General features: G+C 45.7%; 1 protein-coding gene across 4 annotated transcripts in view; it reads left to right on the top strand.

Annotated features, from left to right (window-relative positions):
* Nucleotides 1-23995, top strand: part of CTNND2 (catenin delta 2) — an 895372-nt gene that overhangs the window by 503434 nt on the left and 367943 nt on the right. For all 4 annotated transcript variants that reach the window (XM_032861879.1, XM_032861878.1, XM_032861875.1 and 1 more), the window contains 2 exons: nt 1997-2169; nt 16347-16914. In XM_032861879.1, coding sequence (XP_032717770.1) covers nt 1997-2169; nt 16347-16914 — 741 coding nt within the window. The remainder of the gene's footprint in view (nt 1-1996; nt 2170-16346; nt 16915-23995) is intronic.

Genomic DNA, 23995 nt, shown 5'->3' with positions numbered 1-23995 from the left:
TGGCCAGGGAAAGCCATTACCTCAGAGGAGAAAGAAGCAGCCAAAGGAAGTCTCAGTGGGAAGCTGCCCATTGTCAGGTAGAGTGGTGACCCGTGACTTTAAAGGGCCTTTGCTCTTTCAGGAGAGCCCACTCTCCTCCACTGGGCTGTGATCTTCAGGAGGGTAGTGACCAAGGGGAAGGCCTTTGGCCACAGTTTGTTACTGGTTCCCCAGTACCTCCCTCTTCTTCCTCCTCCTTGCAGTGTCACCCTCTGGCCCTGCCCACATCACCCCGGCTCCTCTTCCTCCCACAGGCTCTCCTCTCTCTCAGCCTGGCCCTCGCCTGGGTCTCTTGACTCTGTCTCTGCACCTCGAAGTTTCCCCAGCAGCACCACCATTGTGGCAACCACAATGGAACTTTGACTGCACTCCCCATAGCGACGTCGTATTTCTGGTGATGAGGCCTATAATACTATCAGTATGGATTCAACGATTTTTTGCAGGCTATTGCAAACTTCACCATCTGTTATATACTGTTTGCTTCGGACTTTATTTTCTAAATTACAAGAAAAAGGATTGCAATTGTACTTTTGTTATGCTCTTCATGATGAAACTGGGACTGGATGGGAACATTTTTATATCCTTGCTTGACTTTTTTCCAGATTTCAAAATACCCAGTCTTACCTGTTTCAGTTAATTGGCTTATTATTCAGTATCTAATGGTGAGAATGTATGTTTGCGTTGTTCAGAAGCCTCACCAGGGAGTTAGAGGGAAGGTGGGGGAAGTTCTTAAATGGCCATCGCTACAGGAACTGATGCTTTTTAAGGAAGACGCCTTATTTTAATACAAAAAAGAAAAGGGCTCTTGCATGTTGAGTCTGTGGTCTCATTGGAAAGAAAGCCATGTTATAGTCTTGAGAAGAAAGAAGTAAGGAACTTGAAATTTGCCCACATTGATTAGAAATGATACTATGGTCTAAAACAGCCAACAGGGAAGATTAAGGATGGGTTAATGATTATACAATAGTCTATGTGTATATAATTATGCTCTTTCAAAAAAGAAGCAGCCTCATATGGTTAAGAGAGCATGAGAAACTTGGGTGCCAAGTCCTTCCCGCCCAACTCCCTCTACTCGCTCGCCCCAGACCCCTCTCCAGCCACACAATGGCATATAGCAGGTGCATACACGCTTTCTACTTCTCTGAACTCCCATAGTGAGTAGGAAATGAGATTAAAGAAATTTGCTTAAAAAGACAATGGGCAAACTTTTGTGAGGATCCCATCTAAACGGAAGGGAAGAAGATACAGCACAGCCTCTTATACAAAATATAATTAAATAGTACAGCCAGGCACTGGATCGCATTTCTCCTTCACTCACATTAACAGCACCAGCTTTAACACTGTATCTTCTCATTGTTCTCCTACTGTGCACTGCTGTGATGGCAGAGATAACCAGCCGTCAGATACCATGTGAAATCAGGGTGAATTCTCCATTGTTTGAAGACCTATTAATATTTTAAACACTGTCTACCCTTCAGGCACTGAGGTATTACATCACTGTACAATACAATCTGCCACTGGTGGGAAGGTTTCGAGTGTTTTAGCATCCTGATAATTAAGTAGGAGATATAATTATATTAATACAATTAATGTGAACCAAAAGATAGACTTTGGAATTATTTCAAATGTTTCTGATATTGTGTAATCCAGAAATAACTACTGGGATTAACCAATTTGTCTCAAAAGAAATGTCTCTATGTAGGTCAGGATGAGATCATTTGAAAAAAAAAAAAAACAAAAACAAAACTACTCTTTTTGAGAACTTTTAAACCGCCAAAAAAAATCTCATTTAAGAGCCGGAGTCAAATTATATGGTCATTTTAGTTCTCAGAATTCAAAGCATAGATGGCTGGAATCGTGTGCGTGTGATAATTCTAGGCTACTCTCAATAAATAATACATGTCATTTCTGCTTCACTGAGGCTGTCACTTACTGCTCTAAATGACTTTCAATGCAGGGCCCAGCCTGCTCTCCCAGAGTGCGCTTCAGCTCAATTCCAAACCCGAAGGGTCCTTCCAGTATCCGGCCGGCTACCATAGCAACCAGACCCTGGCCCTGAGTGAGACAGCCCCTTCGCAGCTCCCCGCCCGCAGCACGCAAGCCCGAGGTGCCGGCCAGGCCTTCAGCCAGGTACGTGTGGGGATGGGGGTGTCCGTGGGCTCCTAGGGAGCAGGTGGGGGAGCAGGGGCTGCCGCCAGCCGGCGGTGGTTCCCTCCTGCCTTTCTTAGGCATGCCCCGGAACTTGGAACTTAGGAGAGATGCCTTCAGGGCTGTGAGTGAAGGAAATGAGTAATAAAATAAGCTGATCGAGTAACACTGCATTGTAGATCTTCTCTCGAGGAGTTTCTGTGAATCGCTCGCGCTGTACCACCTTGTACCTACCGATCTCCGTGAATGTGTGTCTGGTTACTATTTCTGTGTCTCCGTGTGGCATAACTACTACATGCATTATGAGTCTGTGAGGGCACCGGGAACAAAGCTTTTACTCCTGGAAAAATAAAATAAAATAATAAGCATGACATAATTTGGGGGCCTCATCGCATCAAGGACCATGGTATTAATGGCTAATCAAGTATGCAGAACTCTTCTGAAGATAACTGATAGGGGTTTAGAAGTAGTTACCCTTTGCCGAGTGGGATTTTGAGATGTGCCTGGCATTGTGCCCTTACTCCTGTGGTTTCAGAACACAGATTTATCAGGTGCCGTTGAGATCGGATCTTGGTGAAAAGAAGTAGCTACGAACCCTAATTTTTTTTTTTTTTCAAGAAAGATGTAAATGTTGTTTGCATGCTAATTTGGGCATGCAGGCTGTATTGGATCGACCCACCAGAATTAATATATTGATCAGAGGGCTATGTTGTTTTTTCAGCTATTTTAAACTTACTTTAATCTCTGCATTTTTGCTGCTGGGATGAAGAACCCACAACCCTGAAAGTATCCCTTCCAGCTAATGAGCTGCATTTCATACTTTCTGCATTAATGCATAATCCCTCTCCCAGGAACCCTGCCCCAGCCTCTCTCCCCGTCCCGGGCTTCTAGAACAAGCAGACCCACCCATCTCTGTCACCAGTTTATTGTGACTAGGCATCCAAGAATCTTTCCAACTAAACTAAAAGCTACTTGAGGGCAGGGCTGTTTTGATCCTTTATCAGCAGCTCCTGGCCCTCTCCATGGCCCCCAAGAAATGTCTGCAGACAGGTAGGCAGCGAGATGGGAGCTAGGAATGGCATAGCTCACTCCGTCATCGGGAGATGCTTAGTTTAGGTGACATGGGCACAAGTGAAGCATAAACTGAAAGGTCTCAGGGCATTTCAATTATTAAATGATTGCCTCAGCAAGGTACTAAAAACCTGAGCACCTTCTTCAAGCAACACTCTTGTCCATCCGTGGCGTTCTAACTTTTACCTTCTTGTGATGCCAAGCTATAGGGTGTGTGAGTAAAAGGGAGTGGTAAATAATACATTCCACGGAGCAGAATGGCCTGATCCCTTGTTGTGTTCCAGTGTGGACCCTGGCTCAGGCGATGCATCTGTTTGGATGGAGAATGGAGGTGTGTGGGGCTGGAGAACGATGGTCCCTAAGTCACTGAGGGCAGGTCACATACACAGAGGCGACCCCTAGATCTCTACTGTTTCCCAGATCCCGGATCACTGTTCTATAAAAGCACTGGTCCGTTCTACCTCCCTGAAAGAAATGTGAAAGGGTATGTGAGGGAATACCCAAAACTGGTTTTTAATTTATTAGAAAAAAATTGTATGTACAAGTAAACATGCATTTATCATAAACACAAAATAGTCTTTATTGCTTCATGACAGAACACTATATGATGTTTGAAATATTGGGTGTTATTAGCATAGGAAATACCGTCAGATTTTTTTCAATCTAATTTTATTTTATTAAAAGATGAAATGGAAGCTGTATGATTTCATTCTGTAGGTTTATATTCCTTTTTCTCAAAAGTTCCCATTCTTTTTTTTTTAATATTTTTATTATTTATTTATTTGACAGAGAGAGAGAGATCACAAGTAGGCAGAGAGGCAGGCAGAGAGAGAGAGAGAGGGAAGCAGGCTCCCTGCTGAGCAGAGAGCCAGACGCAGGGCTCGATCCCAGGACCCTGAGACCATGACCTGAGCCAAAGGCAGAGGCTTAACCCACTGAGCCACCCAGGTGCCCCAAAAGCACCCATTCGTGAAAGGAAATATTTTTCTTCCCATCTATATGGACTCTTTGACCATGATACACTGGTTGTGGCAGAACATACATGATTTTGAATTCTTTGGAAGCACACAAGTGGGTGATAGCCCTTCATTTCTCCTTGTATCTGGCTATACTTCTAGGTCCAACAGACCACACTCAGAAATAAATATTTTATATTCAAATTAACCTCTGAAAGCTATGATTTGGGCTTTTACCAGTGTTCTAGAACTTCTAAGACATATAAGTAGTAAAACAATAAACTTCTACTTTGTTTTTTTTTTAAATCTTGAACTCACTTATTACTCATGTTTGGCTTTTTTTTTTTCCCCCATAAATATCTAAGACTCCGGTAATTTGAGTGGAAAACATTGAATCAAATATTTTAAAAATCTGAATTCCCATAGCTGAGCACCATGGAAAATAGAAATGTCAATATAAAATGAAAAATCAGTTAACTTACCAACTCATCTGTGAGCATCTTGTAAGCTCAGTTCATACATAGCTCTGTATGACTGACTGTTAAAGCAAAGCTTTCTTATACAATGAATAGCTACCATTTATTGAGCATGAAGACGTAAGCTGTTTCACATACATCCTCTTATTCTCCACAACGGAGCCGTATTAGCTTCTACACCTTAAAGATGGGGGGACTCAGGCTCATCACACGTAGAGACGTTGTCACATGCCATTTTATGGCAGCAGTAGTGAAAATGGGCACAAAATCTTGACTGAGTTGAAGTCTAGTGATTCTGGCCGTGTTTCATAGGTTTCCTTTTACTATTGACCATTTTAATTGAATTCGTCAGCAGCTCAAACCTATTAACAAGTCTATAAATGTGGACAAGCAATATGGCGGTTTATCTCCTTCCGTGTGGTAGGAGCTCTTCTTGGAGCTAATTCTGTCATCCACTAATTAACACGGGAGGAAAACAGTAGAGGCTCAGAAGGACAGGATGGGGCCTCACATTAAAAGTCTGTTTTAAAGTTTAATCAGAAAGTGTAACAAAGCTGTAAAGATATCAAAGCTCTGTATTTGAAGTCATCAGAGTTAATAGTTTGGAGACATCTATAAATGTTCACGTTCAAGGTGATATCGTAAGCTCGAGCGAAAGTGACTGGCGTGCTTGTTTACCATGGCAGGTGATGGGATGGAGAAGTCTGAACCTTTAAAGCAGGGGGTTGTTCCAATCCACTCGATGAACAGGATTGAGGCTGTTGGGCGAATATCTAAATACTATTTATTTTACGAAGTGGTAGATGTTGGTACCGTGATTTACTGTTAGCTTTCACGTGCTGCTGGATGAAAGGCATGTTTTATGGAACACCCCATGGGCACTGTGACTTCCCAATAACGTCAGAGAAGGGCTGAGCAAGTAAACCAGTATGTTTCTTCTGTATCTAGCATTGTACCTTGAAAGTAGAGAGGCCACTTCCCATCCTGGTGACATCTCCTTTGTTCAGATCATTGTGGGAATCCCTCTATTCCAGTGGTTTTGCTGAGCCCCGTGACACATTCTTTTCAATATTCGGAGTGGTGTGAAAGGTCATTTCTTCAAGGCTGGATTAATTTTTAGAATATCTTGTAGTTAGAGAGCGCCAAAAGGGCTAGGGAAATTCAAATTATTGCCAACCGATGCCAGACCAAGTTAATAAGGTCAATAATCAATCAACACAAAAATATTTCTTTTTTTTTTTTTAGTCTAAAAAATATGTGTAATTCTAAAGTAAAGCAAATGGTTTTCTGTCTGGCTCATAAATCATGTCAGAATGCAATTTCAAAGGAGTATCATGCATGTTGAAAGATTCTAATTTCAACTAAAAAATACTCTAGTTTATTCAACATAATAAATATTTGTGGAATAATTATCACCAGGGTCTACAGGAGGCCAATTGCCCTATCATATCAGTCCGCAGGTAAAATTATGAGGCATAGAAGGTGCAATAAAATATTAATTCTTTGCTGTTACCCAAACTAAAATCCTTGAAAGTCATTCTCCTCAGACTCTAAGTTGAGTACATAGGGCCGGAAGACACAAAAGGTAAGACTCTTCCCATCAGACCCCAAAGCCTTTCAGGGAAGTAACATGAGACAATTTATGGTTATTCATTCCCCCATCCTGCAAGCTCCGTACCCCATCCTCAAATACACTGTGCAGATCACCCCTCCTTCTCTCCGTCCTTTCCCCCTTCTCCCTCCAAGTTAACCTTGGCCTTTGTGTGACTCTTGTGAGGTCCCACAATTAAAGTCGAGCTGCTTTTCTAGGTACTTCTGTGCATCTGTGGGTTATTCTTTAATGTATCCAAGATGCTCTGTGTGTTTGTTGCGTGCTGTGAGCTGTCGTGGGTTCAGGATAAAGAAGTCAAGAAAAGGGGCACGGTCCCCACCCTCAAGGAACCCTAATTCTAGCAGCAGCCATGGAAACTCAGAAAACTGACCCTGGGAATAAGTAAATTACATAGCTCGTCAGAAAGCGATGATGTCTTTGAGGAGGAGATGAGGCAGAACAGGGTTAGGAGGATCCAAGGTGCGGAACGGGATGTGGCCTGGGGGGCCTTGTCCAGAAGGTAACAGCTGGGAAAGACCTGAAGGCGGAGAGACATCCAGCCAGGTGTGTGGCTGTCCTGGGGACAGTGAATGCAGCAGCTCCCAGATGAGGTGGCCCGGCATGTTGACAGAACATTTTTTTTTTTAAGATTCTATTTATTTATTTGACAGACAGCAATCACAAGTAGGCAGAGAGGCAGGCAGAGAGAGAGAGGGGGAAGCAGGTTCCCCGCTGAGCAGAGAGCCCGATGCAGGGCTCCATCCCAGGACCCTGAGATCATGACCTGAGCCGAAGGCAGAGGCTTAACCCACTGAGCCACCCAGGCGCCCCTGACAGAACATTTTGCAAGGAGGCCAAGGTGACTAAAGTTGGGCACAGGAGTTTTCGAAGGGCTGGGACACCCTGTGGGTTATTGTGAGGGTCTTGTCTTTTCCTGGAGGAGGCACAGCATGGCCTGACTCGTGGGTTGAAAGCATCATTCTGTTCTAGCGGAGGTAACGTCCTAAACTTAGTTTCATCGGGGTTTCTTCCCCTCAGATGGCCTCGCTGCAGGAGCAGAAACCAGACCCAGCTCATCTCCACTTGGCAAATATCTGGCCCGGGGTTCCCCAAGTGCTCATCAGGCTCCTCCATCCCCAGCCTTATTCTGTATTTTCCTGCCGCAGAGGTGGTGGGGAGGGAGCATACCGAGAAGCCCGCCCCCCTCCAGGCCCTGCCTGCTTCTGCTCACATTACCATTTCCAAGGGTTGTATGAAATGCTGGATACAAGACTTCAGGCATAGAGGAGTCCCTCGAGAAACGCTAGTCTCTCCCCCCGTGCACACATGCAGCAGTCTCACCAGGCACTTCTTCCCGCAAAGAAACCAAATATGTGAGAGATACGAAAGGGTGCGCCTGTATACAGGGGCACTGGCAGGAGCCTACAGATTTTAAAACCACTCTCACGTGCTTCAGCAGAATGGGAGTAAGTGTGTGCACATTTATAATCCCAGAAAATGCCTGCTTGCTACCAGAAATGAAGAATTGTATGATAATTTTGCAAAATAAAACTGGACAACAGTGGAGAGCCTAGAACAGCGGTAAACTTTTTCAGAAGGAACTTTGCCATTTCTTTTTGATCTGGCCTACTTTTTGGACGTGGCTTGACTTTTATGTCTTAAAAGTGCTCACTTAGACTATATCATTATTATAAATATACCATCTGCTCACTGGTGCTCATGGCGGGGCGTTCATTGAATTTGGATCATCACTAAAGTGGTGCAGTTTCATGTCAGGTCATTGTGAAGGTCAAGGGGATAGAGAGTTCTGTGGATGGTGGCTTGGTGGACAGAGATCCACATGGTGCAAAGGAGGAACAAATCCCCAGTAAACACCTATGTATTGGCCGTTGAATGGAAAGGGTCATACAGACATGTGGGATGACAGCCCTCTGGTTTGCTTAATTATGAGCGAAGTTGTTGTTTGGTAATATTTAGGAGCAGTGAAGTCACAGTGAACTTGGAAAACACAAAATCACAGGAACGTATTTAGTGTAGAATATATACTGTACCAAGCATTCAGAGGAGAAATCATGCCATTTTGTATAGTTTTCTTGGCATGTTTGTGGGAAATGGGCGGTTCCTTTGTTTTTAAGATAGTTTTCAGATGACCACTATTAGAAATCCTTTCTGGGGTGCCTGGGGCGCCCAGTGGGTTAAAGCCTCAGCCTTCGGCTCAGATCATGATCTCAGGGTCCTGGGATCAAGTCCCGCATCGGGCTCTCTGCTCAGCAGGGAGCCTGCTTCTTTTCCTCTCTCTCTGCCTGCCTCTGCCTACTTGTGATCTCTGTCAAATAAATAAATAAATAATCTTAAAAAAAAAAAAAAAGAAAGAAATCCTTTCTCCTTACTCTGCTTTAAAATCTTCCCCCTCCATTTTCTGCTTTCAGTATAAATATCTATAATCTGGCTTCAGTAATTGAAACATCTCTCATGGCAGGGAGGGTATGTGTTTGTTGTACTAGAGCAGTTCCTCCTCTAAGCAAATATTTGGCTTCTTAAAGCAAATACTGAATGAACCTCTTGCTGAAATAAAAATTTTTTGTAGTATATTTTTGCCAAGGCTTATTTGTTTTTTTAGAAAAAGTTGCCACCCAGAAATCCCTCCTTATATATTCTTTAAGATAAATTTATATAAGACATGTCCCTGTTTTTGTCTGTTTTTTCCATTGGTAGAGGCTTTTTTTAGAAGGATTTATTTATTTGCAAGGGGAGCTTGTGAGCAGGGGGGCGGGAGGAGCAGAGGGAGAGGGAGAGAGAATCTCAAGGAGACTCCCCACTGAGCAGGGACCCCCCCCCACCCCGCCGCCCCCACCGCAGGGCTCAATCCCAGGACCCTGAGATCATGACCTGAGCCGAAATCAAGAGTCAGACGCTTAACAGACCGAGCAACCCAGGCGCCCCTCCATTGGTAGAGCCTTTTAATGGCCATATGACAGCATCTTCTGAATATTTATTGATAACTACCCTAATCATACCTTTATTAAAGGGAGGGCAGAGGGTAGGAAAAACCATCCCCCAGGATGTAAAAATCGGAACCACCGGGTTTGTACTAGTGACTGGGAAACCCCGAGAAAATAGATGCAGTGTTCCCTCCTTCTCACTGCAGTGAAGGGCTGATAGGTTTGCAAGTGCCTCTGCTCCCTCCCTCCCAAGAAAGCAGTGAGAGTGGTCTCCATTTTTATCTCAAAGATTATAGCTCTTATGGCCCTTTTAATTGAGTTGTTCTCTTCTGGGGAAGGAATTCCTTCCAGACTCCTTGGTTTTTCAATTATGTTTTCTTTGCTCTGGGCACTACCTTTCAGTGTTAGTACAAGGTCACTGCCAGGTAGACCCTGCCCTTCTGTCTTCATCCAGCACTGATGACTCCAGGGATAGCCTGAACTGTGAACAGAAGCTGTCTCTTTGTGTTTCATGTTAGTTTTTCCCAAAACCAGTGTTCCTCGGGGAAATTGCTGGACAAGGCTCTTGATTTTATTTGGCTATTTCCAAAATCAAACCTTTCTCACGGTGCAAGGATTTTCTACCTTGGGACTTATTTTAAAGAGTGGCATTCCTTTTAAAGTTAATTTCAAAAGAGAAGATAACAAAACCGGGGGGGGGGGGGGGGCAATGATTGTAGTGTTCAAGCAAGTACATTTCATCCCAGAGGGTAAGTTCAAGGGCACAAAACTTACCTGGGAATGTAGATCCATTTTAATTGTGTTGTGTTGTAGGAGCATTTCAGACAATACCTAAATGAGACTGTTTGGCATTTGGAGGCGTGATTTCTCCTCATTTCCAAGTTGTCAGAGTAAAGGACTCTGTCCCCCGGAGTGTGCAGACTCACTCTAGGAAAGTTCTACATGCTCTCAGATGTTTTAACCAACAGCATGTAGCCAGTATTTCTAAATCCTGTTACCAGCTTGTCCTGGTTTAGAAATGTATTTCTTCAAAGATGTCATCTTAAAACCATGTCCAGTTTTTCAGTAGTTAAGAACTATTCAGGCTTCATAACTCATCGAACAAATATTCTCCAGTCATCGCTTTTATTTTCTTAGTTGCATTCCCTCAGACAGCTGCCCAGCCCCTTGCTCATCCAACCAGTGTCACCTCCCCACGTCGCTGCTCTTCCACGCCTGGCCGGACTCGCCCTGTTGCCTCTGCCTTCCTTGGAAATGCGCTTTCTGGCTTTGCCTCTCGTGGCATTGTTTTTGCCCAGGACCTCCTTAGCCTCCACAACCAGGAATCTCTGCGCCAGGAATTACTAGGCTCACCAGTCTGATGGTAATCCCAGGAAAATGAAAACGATGAGACAGCTGGTGGGGAACAGACAGCTGACCCCATGTCATCAGGCTCCCTCGGGGAAGCCTCGGAGAAGCCTCGGAGCAGGGTGTCCCGTTGCCCATTCCTGACAGCGTGGGCCTGGCTGCCCGGCATTCTGGGCAAATATTCCTCCTGACCCAGAGTTGGGGGCCTTGCTGACAATTCCGGGAAACTTGGCAGGTCTAAATGCATCTTCACGAGGGCTGCCCATAAATCATGGACCTGCTTTATACAATGTGGTGCTCACCACGGTGACACGGCTTACTCATGATCTGAAGTCAAGGTTCCCGACACAGCCTGAGCTGTCAAGTCTTCTGTTAACTGGCTGCCGCATAGCAGGCCTCTGTTGGGCTGTGTTTTTTATTTTGTTTTGTTTGTTTGTTGGTTGGTTGGTTGGTTCTTGTGGGTTGGTTTTGTTTGTTGTTGTTTTTGTGTTTGTTTGTTTGTTTTTGTCACTGACAGGTCTCCAAAGAATGAACATTAAGTTTCTGAGTTTGGGGAATTTTTTTCCCCTATGTCGCTCCATGCCCATCCCTGGACGGAAGATAAAATGTGAAGGGATGAGGAAGCAACTGCGCTCGGTGTTGAGGCCCATGCCACGTTCTGGTCCAAGACCGCCATATTTTCAGGGGCTCAGACTTCCAGAAAAGAACAATGTCATAATTGTAGGCCTGAAATTATTCTGTACAAATTATGACAAATCACAACTGTAATATGTTCTAGATCTGCCCCAACTGAAACTTATATGTAAAATCTTAGGCAAATGAAATATCTAAGAGCTTGGATAAGTTGTATGTATTGTTCATGTCTCCTTTTTTAAAAAAGATTTTTATTTGACAGACAGAGACAGTGAGTGGGAGCACAGCAGGGGGAAAGGGAGAGGGAGAAACAGGCTTCCCGCTGAGCAGGGAGCCCAATGTAGGGCTGGATCCCAGGACCCTGGAATTGTAACCTGAGCGGAAGACAGGCACTTAACGACTGAGCCACCTAGGTGCTCCCTTCATGTCTCATTTTTTTAAAATCTCTACCTTTTTTTTTTTTTAAACTTGAGATATAATATACATAAAGTATCCATTGGAACTAGAATGTTTCTTTTTTCTCTTGATGAATTTCCACAATGAGAAGTAAGGAAGGAAAGACATTTAGTGTACACCAAAGTCAGCCTATTGGAAACTATTTAATCAAAGTATTTACTTGACAATGTTCTACTTCCTTGTTAATTTCACATAGGTGAGTGTCCCATTTTGGAGGGGTTAGGAAAAACAAAGTAGCCCTTTGTGTTGGTCTCTTCCAAAGAGCTGAGAATGAAAATACCAACAGAAATTGTCCTTCTCAAAGGACAAGAGTATTAGGGGGCGATCTGCTCCAAGTATGTAGGAATTTTTATATTATTTTAAGGGTCCCATCATAAAAAGATTATTTCACTTCTTATTGCATTTTCAGATATCCTTAGGGAAGAAGGTATATAGTAATTAGTTTTTTGTTCATGTTGTTGTTTTGGGTTTGTTTTTTGTTTTTTTTTTTTTAAGTTTTGGAACTCTACCTTTAAAATTAGATTTACAGTTTTACAGTGTTAACATACTTTTTTTTTTAAAGATTTTATTTATTTGACAGAGAGAGATCACAAGTAGGCAGAGAGGCAGGCAGAGAGAGAGAGAGAGGAGGAAGCAGGCTCCCTGCCGAGCAGAGAGCCTGAGGTGGGGCTCGATCCCAGGAACCTGAGATCATGACCTGAGCCGAAGGCAGAGGCTTAACCCACTGAGCCACCCAGGTGCCCGTGTTAACATACTTTTAAAGTAGAATTGAGCTTTTATGACAGTAAAGTGGGTGACATTTTATCCATGTTAAAATCTGTTTATATTCTTTTTAACCCAGTGACCTAGGTAGTAATAAACCTAGGACTGAGGCATGGATTTTGTATCCTTAACTAGCTAAGAATTGCTAAATAAAATTACATAATGGAACAAAACAAACACAAGAGTGGAAACAAGCTCCCAAAAGACTACTCCTTTTGTCCAACTGATAACGGTAATAACAGAATTCTCTTTGTAACCAAAGAATAGTTCCTGGGCCTTTAGGACTCCATCCGAAGGGAGCCTAACACCCCTAGGTTATTTATTATAAACTGCAAAGGAGCTTATATCACAGTCCAGTAAGGTGGCCCAGCAGCCACATTTACCTATTGAAGTTCAAATTAATTAAAATATGTGTTAAAATCCAATGCCATTTTTAAGTACCCACTAGGGTCCTGTGTCTACTGGCTACCATACTGGGCAGTGCAGATATAAAACACTTTGAACAGGAACAATACCAATCTTAAAGAACTTGTAAAAAATTTTATTTCTTGTGTTTTAATTTTTTTCATGTAAAAAATGGCAAAATGTCACCAAGATCCTACAATATTTAAAAGATTTCTGAACTGGATGCTAGAGCCTGTCAAAATACCGGGAGCTGATATGGCAGTTCTCAAAACTTCCACAGCGTTGGGGGCTATTAAGGACTCTTTGGAGACAATAATATTTAGCATTTAGCGCTCCTGAGACTAGGTGTTCCAACAGACTGAAAGGGAAATTAAATGTGTGCCAAGGGTTATCAGCGGTTTTCCTAGGACCCGCATCATTCTAATGTTTAAATCCTAGAGTTCTACATAGCATTACTTTAATTTATATTACATATACTTTAGTATAGTTTAGTATTTGTATACTAATACACATACTAATAAGTATACTTTAGTATTTGTTGTATTAGAAATCATGCAACTTGGTAATGGAATAATTAATGTCACATAGGGTTATCATGAATGGTACATTTCCAAGACATAACACAAAGTATTTGTCCCGTTATAAGCAGGGGATTCTCCTTAGAGCCTCTGGGGTTCTCTCTCCTCCTTCTCCTGTGGGAAAGGTTTAGAGAAACTTCCTATCGTAGGCTTTTCTGCTACTTGTCAGCTGGGTTTTGCACAGCGGAATGTAGCTCAGGCCCCAGGAGGGCTTCAGGAAAAAAGTGAAGGAAGAAGGTCCCTGTCTGCTGCTATAGTGGTGGTTCTCCGTCACCCACATCCGCCTCCCTGGGGAGGTTGTTAGAAACTCAGGCTCTCGGGCTCACTCCAGACCCCTGCATCAGATCTAGATCTTCTAGACCGGGGGCTTTAAATTAGCAACCACCTTCAGAATTGTTAAAACAGCCCCTGGGCCCCTGTCCCAGAGCCTCCGATTCAATTAGGGTGGGCTGGTGCTGACTGTGGTGGGACCACACTCAGAAAACCAGTGCTCTGGGGAGAACTTGTTCGCCTATGTGGTTGCACATGGGAATCACCTGGAGAGCTTCCTAAAAGCCTGCTGCTGAGTCCCACCTCCAGAGATTGTGTGAATGGCTAAGGTATAGCCTGGATACTGAGATTTTTTTAAAAAGCTCACCACTCATGATAATACACAGTCAGGTTCGAGAAGCCCGGCCTGTGCATTTCTTGCTCAGAACTTCTACTGGGATGGAAGCAGCATTGGAAGTAAGCAGCTCCCTTCTGACGATTCTGGCAGATGCCGGAAGATATCTCAGGGCTCAGGAGGAGCTCTCGGGTTCTATCAAGCTTCTCCACCCATATAATCCTCACATAAACCCAGCCCCATTGCCAAAGACTTAGGACCGGCCTCATTAACTGTTCCTTTATTCTGCAAATATCCATGGTACCTCTACCATGAATCAGGCCTTACTGTAGTGTCTAGAGACATCTTAGTGAACAAAGATGTGGTAGTTCCATTTTCCTTTCACTCCTAATGTTAAATTCAAACTAATTCCTTCAGTGGTGTTAAAGGGAAACTAGAGCTGGACAGTAAAGTGGTGAACACAGATTTTATTCAGGGGAAAAAAAAAATTCCCTAGTAGAAGAAAAGAGACCTCGGTAGTGAACTAGGCTCTATCCTTACTTCAACAAGGAAAAGTGGGATTTGTGGCCAAGGGGCAGGGTAGAGTCAATGGGGAGAAAATTGCTAAGAGGAAACATCTGGGCAGGGGGCTCTGATTAAATCTCTGTCACAGGATTCTTGCTGAGAAGGCACCTGATGGTTGGGGCGGGTGGAGGGGGCATGAGGAACCCGGTGGGACCTGCAGGGTGATCCCCCAGCAAAGCACGGGGTGCCTCTGGGTAAACTGCCTCAGCAGGATTCTTGCTAAAACCAGATAACTTAAGAGATGAGCACAGAAACTCCCCAAACCAGGGGCTAATGGAGTAGAGAGTTCAAAGGAGCATGACTAGAGAAAATCTTTGTCAGTGCACTTATATAAAATTTACATACAGAAATAGGTAGAATACACATGTCACATATAATGCATACACACGCACACACACACACACAGTCTTTCGTCACTCTATTTCCTCTTATCCCACTGTCCTTAATAAAGGATTTTTATTTTACTCGACTAACTCCCTTGGATCTTCCCATGAACCAGACATCCAGATAACATTTGGAATGCGCTGTGTGTGCTGATGGCGGTGCCCAGGCTGTTCATTTGCCAATGGTCATTCCAAAACGGGTGGAGAGGCAGCGCTCAAACTTTTAATGGACGGCATCTGTTGCGTCTCTCTCCCCCCTCCCGCCACCTTACCCAATGCCTCCTTCCCACTCCGTTCCCACCCCTAATTTCGAAACCTTCCTTCCCAGTTTCTCTCTCTCAGCGCCCAGTCCTACCCGCTTTTCACACCAGTCTGCTCTCAAAAACCTTTCTGCTCCTCCGGGAAAGCCTGGAAGACCCCAGACCCCCTGCCCAGGAGTGTCTGACAATGCAGTGTTTTCATTCGGATGCAAATTTGTCTCTGGACAAGATTCAAGGAAAGTGCTTTCCCCTCCAGCCGTCTCTCCAGTCCACCCCAGCCCTTCTTGTCTTTTGTGTTCTTGTAAATAAATGAGAGGCAACTGGCTTTCAGTTTGAAGACACAGCTGCAGGGGGCTCTTAAAAGCCAGCTAGAGAGAGAGAGAGAGAGAGATGCCCAAAGATTTGTTGCCCACCGTTAAAAACTAGAAAAGGGAAGCTTTTTTAGTCTTTTATTTGCAATTGCTCTGATTCCTCTAGAAATGCTTTATTTATTTATTTTTTAAATAATTTAAGACCAAGGGTATTTATTTTGACTTGGAATTTTTCCCTCCTTTCAACCTTTCTGGTCCCAAAAGAAGAATCACCACGACAATAGCAACAGAATAAACTCTGAGAAGTAGGTTATTCTTGGTGTTCTCCAGATAAGTATGCAACTTAGCCCATTTTGGAGGTAGACACTGTATCCAGTGACATGACCGTGGGGGTGGGGCGGGGGATTTGGCGCCTCGAAGTCTCATCAGAACGAGCGGATCCTGACTGCCTTCAAGCAGATCCCCATGGCCCTAGGGGTGGCCTTTTAAAACCTTGAGGTGCCTAATGCGATGCCTCTGCTATTCCAGAAACGCCTTAGCTATGCAAGCAGCACACTGTCCCGCTCCCAGACGTGATTCCCGCCCCTCTGTCGGCCGGCCCAGGCCGGCCAGGGGTCCCTCCCGGGGGAAGAGACCGGGCGCGAGAAGGTCGTCCTGCGTCCCGCTCCCGCGGCGGTGCCGCCGAGCGCCCGAGGTGCCCCCTCCCTGGCCGGGGGCCGGGCCGCGCGGGGAAAGGTTGCGGGGGGCGGGGGAGGGAGGAGGCGGGGGGCTTTGCTTCCCGCTGGCTGAGCGCGCGTGTCCTCTCCTCTCCCGCGCACAGGGCACCACGAGCCGCGCGGCGCACCTGGCGGGGCCCGAGCCCGCGCCGCCGCCGCCGCCGCCGCCGCGGGAGCCGTTCGCGCCCAGCCTGGGCAGCGCCTTCCACCTGCCCGACGCGCCGCCCGCCGCCGCCGCCGCCGCCGCGCTCTACTACTCCAGCTCCACGCTGCCCGCGCCGCCGCGCGGGGGCTCCCCGCTGGCCGCGCCGCAGGGCGGCTCGCCCACCAAGCTGCAGCGCGGCGGCTCGGCCCCCGAGGGCGCCGCCTACGCCGCGCCGCGCGGCTCCTCGCCCAAGCAGTCGCCCAGCCGCCTGGCCAAGTCCTACAGCACCAGCTCGCCCATCAACATCGTCGTGTCCTCGGCCGGCCTGTCCCCGATCCGCGTGACCTCGCCCCCCACCGTGCAGTCCACCATCTCCTCCTCGCCCATCCACCAGCTGAGCTCCACCATCGGCACGTACGCCACCCTGTCGCCCACCAAGCGCCTGGTCCACGCGTCCGAGCAGTACAGCAAGCACTCGCAGGAGCTGTATGCCACGGCCACCCTCCAGAGGCCGGGCAGCCTGGCAGGTAACCGGCTCGCCCGGCACTTTCCGCGGCTTCGCCCGCGGGGGCGGGGGAGGAGGCGGGAGGGGACGCGACCCGGGCGCTCCGTAGGGGAGCGTGCGGGACGCCGCGGACCGCGGGCCCTGAGCCGCTCTCGAGCTGGGCGTGTCTCGGGGCCGGGGTGCCGCATCCGCAGGACGTGGGGAGAGCCGGGCGTCCCTAGGCTACGTTAGTGTCTAGACGAAAATATGCCCGTTACTTCTTTGAGAAGTAATGCAGTCTCAAACTAACGGCCTCTCAGTCTCTCTCTCTCGTGCCCCAATCCGAAGTCTAAGACATCCATAAAATTAAGTCAAGTTTAACAAAGACCCACGCACACCTGTTGATGATATCCAGAAGAAGAGCAAAGCAAATAAAAACTGTAGAATCTCTGTGATCACCTGTAGTTACCCACATGCTTTGTAGAAAAATGGGAGACTTTTCCCAAAGCAGCCATTCAGTTTACATAGATTTGCAGAGTAGTGAAAAAGTAACCAACGATTAATTGCCTTGAATTGGTACTACTTTGTTATGGCTCTAATTTCTTCAAAATTTTTAAAAATATTTTGTCTAAATTTAGTTACTGGGAGAAGCAAAGGACTCCCCCATATCCGTTGCATTTACATAGTATCCAGCAAGGGGGGAAAGTAACCATAAGGAAGTCCTTGAACTTGTTACCTGCTTACTATAGGGAAGAAGGGGTTGGGCTGGACGGCGTTTGTGATAAGAAACCTGCTTTTCTCTGCCAGTTGGGAAGAAGTGACATTTCTGTGGTCCTTATGCCCATCAAACACCAGGCTGAGCTGGGGATTCTCTGCTGGTATCACCATCTGCTCAAGCAAGCCACTGTGATTGAAAGACTAATGTTTTGTCTCCTAAAGCACCTGACAGCGAACCCAGATTTATTGTTGATTTTTTTTTCCTCTTATGAAAGTATTTGGTAATTGTGTCACTCTAGTAACAGATGCTGTGCTCATATGTTTCCTTTCTTGACATAAATAGATGACTGAAGATAAATAGGATAAAAAAAAAAAAAAAGGAACTTGTTGCATACAAGAGGCAGGTGTCCAAAGGCTGCTGTAATTCAGCACAGTAATTGCCAGTGTGGACCGGCCTGTTGTAACAGGATGCAGGCTGGAATTCCACTGCCGCCAAATTAAGCTAGCTGTGTTTTACTGAAATGAAAATATTCTCTCTCAGACTCTTTAAGAGCGTTTTGGAGGTAGCTGATTATTAATGCCGACCCAGCGGCTGAACCAAAGTTAAGGACTGGGGATTAGCAGTCTGGATGGCAGAGGTGGCTAGGAGACACACAGGGAAACTTTGTGTATGTAAGTTTGGAAGCACTGTTTCATGCACTTGTAAAATAAGTTACTAGATCAGGCAAGGAGTGGGGAGCCAACCTCAGAGCTTGTAGGGGACTGAAACCGCCCTCCTTGCCCTTCTCAGTGGCCACAGGGGGCAGATCCTGAGTCCCAGAGGGCCCTGTGGCTTGCCAACAGCCCTTTCATCTCCTGCGCAAACCTGGGGAAAGAAACCAAGAGTTTAGCTTACAGCTCTTTCTCCTGCTGATTATATATATATCCTAACCACGTGCTAGCTCCCCTCAATTGTCTTTGTGAAAATACGGAGTATGGGTCTGTTGGAGAGTTTGGGGAGTGTGAATGGGGCAGAAGGAAAGCCTCGCTGCTCTTTACATCACTGAATTTAGGAAGAGATTTTAAAAGTAAATATGTGGTGAAAATCGCTTATCCTCTGTAAAATCTTAAATGAATGTTTGAGAGTTTGATGTCGGGGTGTGTGTGTTTGGGGATAGGAAGGTGCTGGCCAGAGAGAGGAGCACTTCCCCGAGCTCCCACAATTCCTTGTGGCTTCTCTTGTCTCTTCTCTTGTCTCTGTTCCTCAGATTTTCTGACCATATTTCATCACGCCACCGGGTGGGGGGAAAAATCAACGTGCCATGGAGGATTCTTAATTTTAGAGCTACAATGAACGCTTTAATGTTTGAGTTATTTGTTCCCAATGCATGCTTTTAAATATGCATTTAAAGGTTTTTCTCATGCAAATTGCTGCTGATGGTTTTTGAGTTTAAAATTACTCTGTAACTCCGCATAAATTCTTGAGTGGAAGAAGATCCTATTGCCCCTTTAGAAATTAGAAAACGATGGCCCCGGAAAGGTATGGGGACAGACTCCAACTTTTGCAAGAAATCAGGAATAGTGGAGTTTGGGGACCCCACCCCTAATCTGCGTGCCTGATACCATTCCAGGCATCGGAAAGGTTGGGGCCACCCGGTTTGCTAATCGAAAGCACAATTGAAGTCAAGGCTGAAAAATAGCTTTTGGGTGTTCGGGGTTGTGATTTTGGAGATCGGTCACTGATAACTGTGAAGTACAAATATGGGCTAGAAAGTGACTTTCACTATTGAATGAGTTCATTCATTTAATAATAATTCAGCACCTCTTGCGTTCCAGCACTGATGTAGACCCTGGGGATACAGCAGTGACCAATACCAACCCAACTGCTTGGCCTCATTTCAAATGGAGAAGACAGAAAATCAGCAAGATAAGTAGTTTTGGTAGAGCGGCCAGGGAACGCTGTAATGCGAAGGTGACTTTCGAGTCCGTCATGAAGGAAGTGAGGGGGCTGACCATATTAATACCTGGGGAACCGCATGCTGAACAGAAGGACTAGCAAGTTCGAAGGATGGTAAAGGCAGATGCTGTTGATATGTTTGCAAAACAGCAAAGAGTCCAGTGGGGATGGATCAGGGGGAAGGAGGGCAAAGAAGTGACATGAGGTCAGCCAACAGAGCAGCCCGGTGGGAGTGAGCGGGAGAGCCTCGGAAGTCTTTTTTTTTTTTTTTTTTTAAGATTTTTTATTTATTTAACAGAGAGAGAGAGAGAGAGATCACAAGCAGGCAGAGAGCCAGGCAGAGAGAGAGGGGGAAGCAGGCTCCCTGCTGAGCAGAGAGCCCGATGTGGGGCTCGATCCCAGGACCCCGAGATCATGACCTGAGTCGAGGCAGAGGCTTAACTCACTGAGCCACCCAGGCGCCCCAAGCCTCAGAAGTCTTGTTGAGGACTTGAGGTGGCCGGCTGTGCCAAGTCCGTGGGAGCCATTGAGGACCTGAGCAGCGGAGTGACACAAGCTGACTTCATTTCTAACAGCGTCTCTCAGGCTGCTGTGGAGAATCCATTGTAAGGGATCGAGAGCAGAAGCCAGATTACCAGTAGGGGGTTATGGCAGTAAATGTAAGCAGGAGAGGATTATGACTTGGGTCAGGATGGTACAAAGGGAGGTTATAAAAAGTAGTATTCGGCCTCATATATACAGTAGAGCTGACCAGATTGTCTCATAGGCTAGACTGTCTCACAGACCCAACACCCAGAGCAGAGTCCCTGTGGGCTGAGGTGGGGCCCGCTAGAGGATGTAGTTGGATTAGAGGCGGTGCTAGTAAGTATGAAGATCTTGGTTTTGAACATGGGCTGTCTGTCCAACAGACTCAAAATATACATGAACTTAGACAACTGGATTCGTAGGTCAGAGTTCAGGGGAGAAGCCCAGGCTAGAGACTGACACAAGGGAGCCATAAGCAGGTGGATGGTATTGAAGACCATGGAGCTGCGGGAGATCGCCAGGGAGAAAGTGTAGAGAGAAGAGGTCCACGGACCAAACTGATTGGCCCCACAGATGCAAAGGTCTGGGAGCTGAGAAGGAGGCAGCAAAAGAGAGAGATAAACTGAAGTGTAGGTCAGTGTCGTTTCTGAGAAGCCAAGAGAAGAGTGTCTTGGAGCAGAAGGTCAGGATACTATGTCGAGTGCAATTAAGAAGTCAAGGCAAAGGAAGACTGTTCAGTGACTTTGTGGAAGAGTTTCAGTGAAGGATGGCGGGGGAACCCTCCCAAGGCAGAGGGATGGGAGGTGGGGATGGGGGATGGGGCGGGGCTGGTCCACAAAACAGGGGGAAGAGGAAAACTGGAGACTGGAAAAATGTGCACACTCTTTCCAAGCAGTTTTTATTGCTTAGCTACAATCGTCTGCAGAGATTCAAGGTTCTATCTGAGGATTTCAAACCATCAGTTGTAGGGGGCACTTGATAAAGAACATTCCCCTCCATTTTCCGCTACATCTTCCCAGTGGCCAAACTTCATAAAGTACGGGCAGAAATCTGGGAGTTCCAGCTGTCTGGGAAAACACCAAATTCAGATTAAACCTAGAAAAGTGTGATTTCTCAGGTGTTAGGTCATCAGGATGTAAAGCCGTCTTAAAATGTTTTCTTTCTACCTCCTCCTTTTCCTCCTTGGTAGGTCTTTTCATCATACAGTGGTGCCCCAGTGGAAATCCCACTCTGCCTTGTCCACGGTGTGCATAACACACCTTCTTGAAGTTGTTCTCCCATCTAGGGGATCACAGTAGTGTCTCTTTGTCTAATTTAGACGTAAATAAGGTAGCATGTAGAAGGTACTAGCACATTACTGGCCTCAGTAAAAGTCAATTTGTTTTATTTAATAATACCGCCATACTAACTGGGATGTGTACGGAAGAAGACATTCATTTTTGCTTCAGACACAAAGGAGATCTTTTGAGTCTGAAAACGTATTCATGTCTGTGTTGGACAAACATGGATGAGAGATCATCTTTGCCCTCAAGAGACCTGGTTTCAGAACAGACATGAATGGACAATCTTACCCCCTGTGCTGGGATCCAGTAGATGTTGGTTCTGGGGGACCCTCCTACAAGGGACATCTTACAGTGGTGTCAGATGTGGGCTGTGGACGCCTCCTTGATGTGGTAGCTCCAGAGCTGAGTGGTGTAGACGGAATAAGTGTGGAATGGTAGCTGGAACCAAGTCCAAGAGTAGAGAAGGTGGTGAGGGAGGGGTAGGGAGGGAGATGGGTAGAGAGTGCCAGCAGATCAGGGTTTCCTGTGCCAGAAATGGATGGTAGAGGTCATGGGGGAGAGGGTGCGGGGTTGGGGCGGGGGTGGGGGAATAGAGAGTAGAGGAGATGAGTAGAGTAGTAAAAGGCGTGTAATTTCGCCCCTCCCTCAGACAGCTGACATGATCCTGTTTGCACGTTAAAAATTCCATTCCGGGAACAGAGTGGAGGGTAGATTTACAAGAAGCAGGCAGGGAAACACTCGGGAAGGCATTGGAGTAGCCCATCCCTGCTCCTGGGGCTAGTTGTAGAAACTCCTCCTGCCCCCCACCCCCCATCCCCTCCACACACCTGTTTTGCAATGTGGCTGTTCAACAATCATGACTTACAACTGGTAGAGGAAGAAAACTAAATAAACAGCATAACTAGTTCTTAGATCTCTCCCTTGACAGATAGGTTGCTTAATTTTTTTTTCTTTTTGAGAGTTTAAGAGTTAAATTTATTCCCTTAGTGCATGATGAATAAAAGTATGTTTTGAAAAACCCCATACTGCCGTATGGGCATTGTGTCGGACACTTTGCAAACTGTATCTCGTGGTTTCCAACAACTTAAGGAAGAAGGTGTGATTTTTACGCATCCTACAGATTTGGAAACTGAGGCTTTTCGGTAAGAAATTCCTTACCTGGAGTTACTTGGCTTCGAAGTGAGGGGGATGTGATTTGAACCTAGATCACTTTTGAGTCCAGCTTCTCTAAACTCTTAAATGTGCATGATACAGGGGTAGAGGCAGTATATTTTTTTGTTATCAAAGAGAAACAACAAGAATATCGAAATACAGTGCCAGTTTTTAACTTATTTAAGTAACTAGCGATTTTGAAGAAAGCAAAAAATATCTCAACAATGTCTCAATATCCTGTTCAATATGACTTTACCAGTACCTGTTTTTTTGTTCTCTTTTGTAAAGGAAACAGCATGAGACTTTCATTTTCTGCTTTAGATTAATCCTATTAGAAGGAGAAATCTGAGTTGTAAATACATATTAAAGTTAAGTCAAACCTCAGACGCTTATTTTCAGGCAAAAAATGAAATGAATTAAAGGCAAATTCTTAAACAATGATTACAGTCAAAATTGGCTTCATAGGGACAAGAGTTTGGTCAAGGCATGTCCATCTCTGACCTCTGCCAAGTGGACTTAAACTGAGTATTTAGAGTCTCACATACTAGATAGAGATCCCAAATGCCGCATATTTGGGGATTTCCGCTCCATTCTTCGGCTTGTTAATGAAGCCAGGTGCACCTGTTGTAAGAAACGGAGAAGCCCTACCCAGTTCCATGTAAAAGCTTTGCAGGTTTTGCTGTCAGGTTTCAGAGGAAACTGGAATTCTATCCAAATAATGAGCAAGTTTGTTTAACACACAACCCTGGGGGCGTGGGCTGAATGCAACACGGTTTCTGGCTGCCACTGCTCCTTTCAGTAGCATTTCCCGGAGGTGATCTTTCCCTGACAGTGGACAATCACTCCATCAGTTTTCGTGAACTTTCTGCTCACCTGTAAGTAAAACAAAAATTTCTAGTTTAGATTTACTAATTTGAATGTGATCAGCCTGTGATATAAGTCAACATTTTAATCTTCTTTCAAGGGCGGCAAAGGCTAATTTTCAACCAGCACTTCCTTGTGGGGTGGGGTTGGACATAGACCTCGCTGGGGTCTCCTCCCCAGTCTCAGAAGTTCCAGGGCATTCCCTGCTGGCCATGCCCCTCAGGCTCAGCTTCTTCCTCAGAAGTTCTGGCTCTCCAAGCCCAGTCCCAGTCCGGGCTGTGTTCTAGACGAGCACCTAATATAGTCTCTCTCCTGCCTCCCAACCATCCTCCCCTGCCTCCGCCAACAAAGTGATTGTTCCATCAGCTGTTTGGCCTTTAGAGTTCTGGAACCTGTTTTTAAAAGCAGGGAACTCACACCCCAGTGGTCTCGTGGAAGCCCACTGTTTCCACACTTTCCCTCGGAGAGCACGGAGATGAAAATGTCTTCAGCAAATGTCCTTTGTACTTGTGGACCCCTGCCTCCATCTTCCTAGAGCCCAGGATGGACAGAAATGGTGATCAGACAGTCTTCATAAAGTCACTCTTGTTTTGGCGTCTGATTTCCGTCCTCTCTACGTCCACGCCAAAGTGGCAGCAAGGGAGACT

This window comes from Lontra canadensis, unplaced genomic scaffold (genome assembly GCF_010015895.1).
Source record: "Lontra canadensis isolate GAN:19392208 unplaced genomic scaffold, GSC_riverotter_1.0 scaffold22, whole genome shotgun sequence".
Lineage (NCBI taxonomy): Eukaryota > Metazoa > Chordata > Mammalia > Carnivora > Mustelidae > Lontra > Lontra canadensis.
This window is presented reverse-complemented; position numbering and strand designations above follow the sequence as displayed.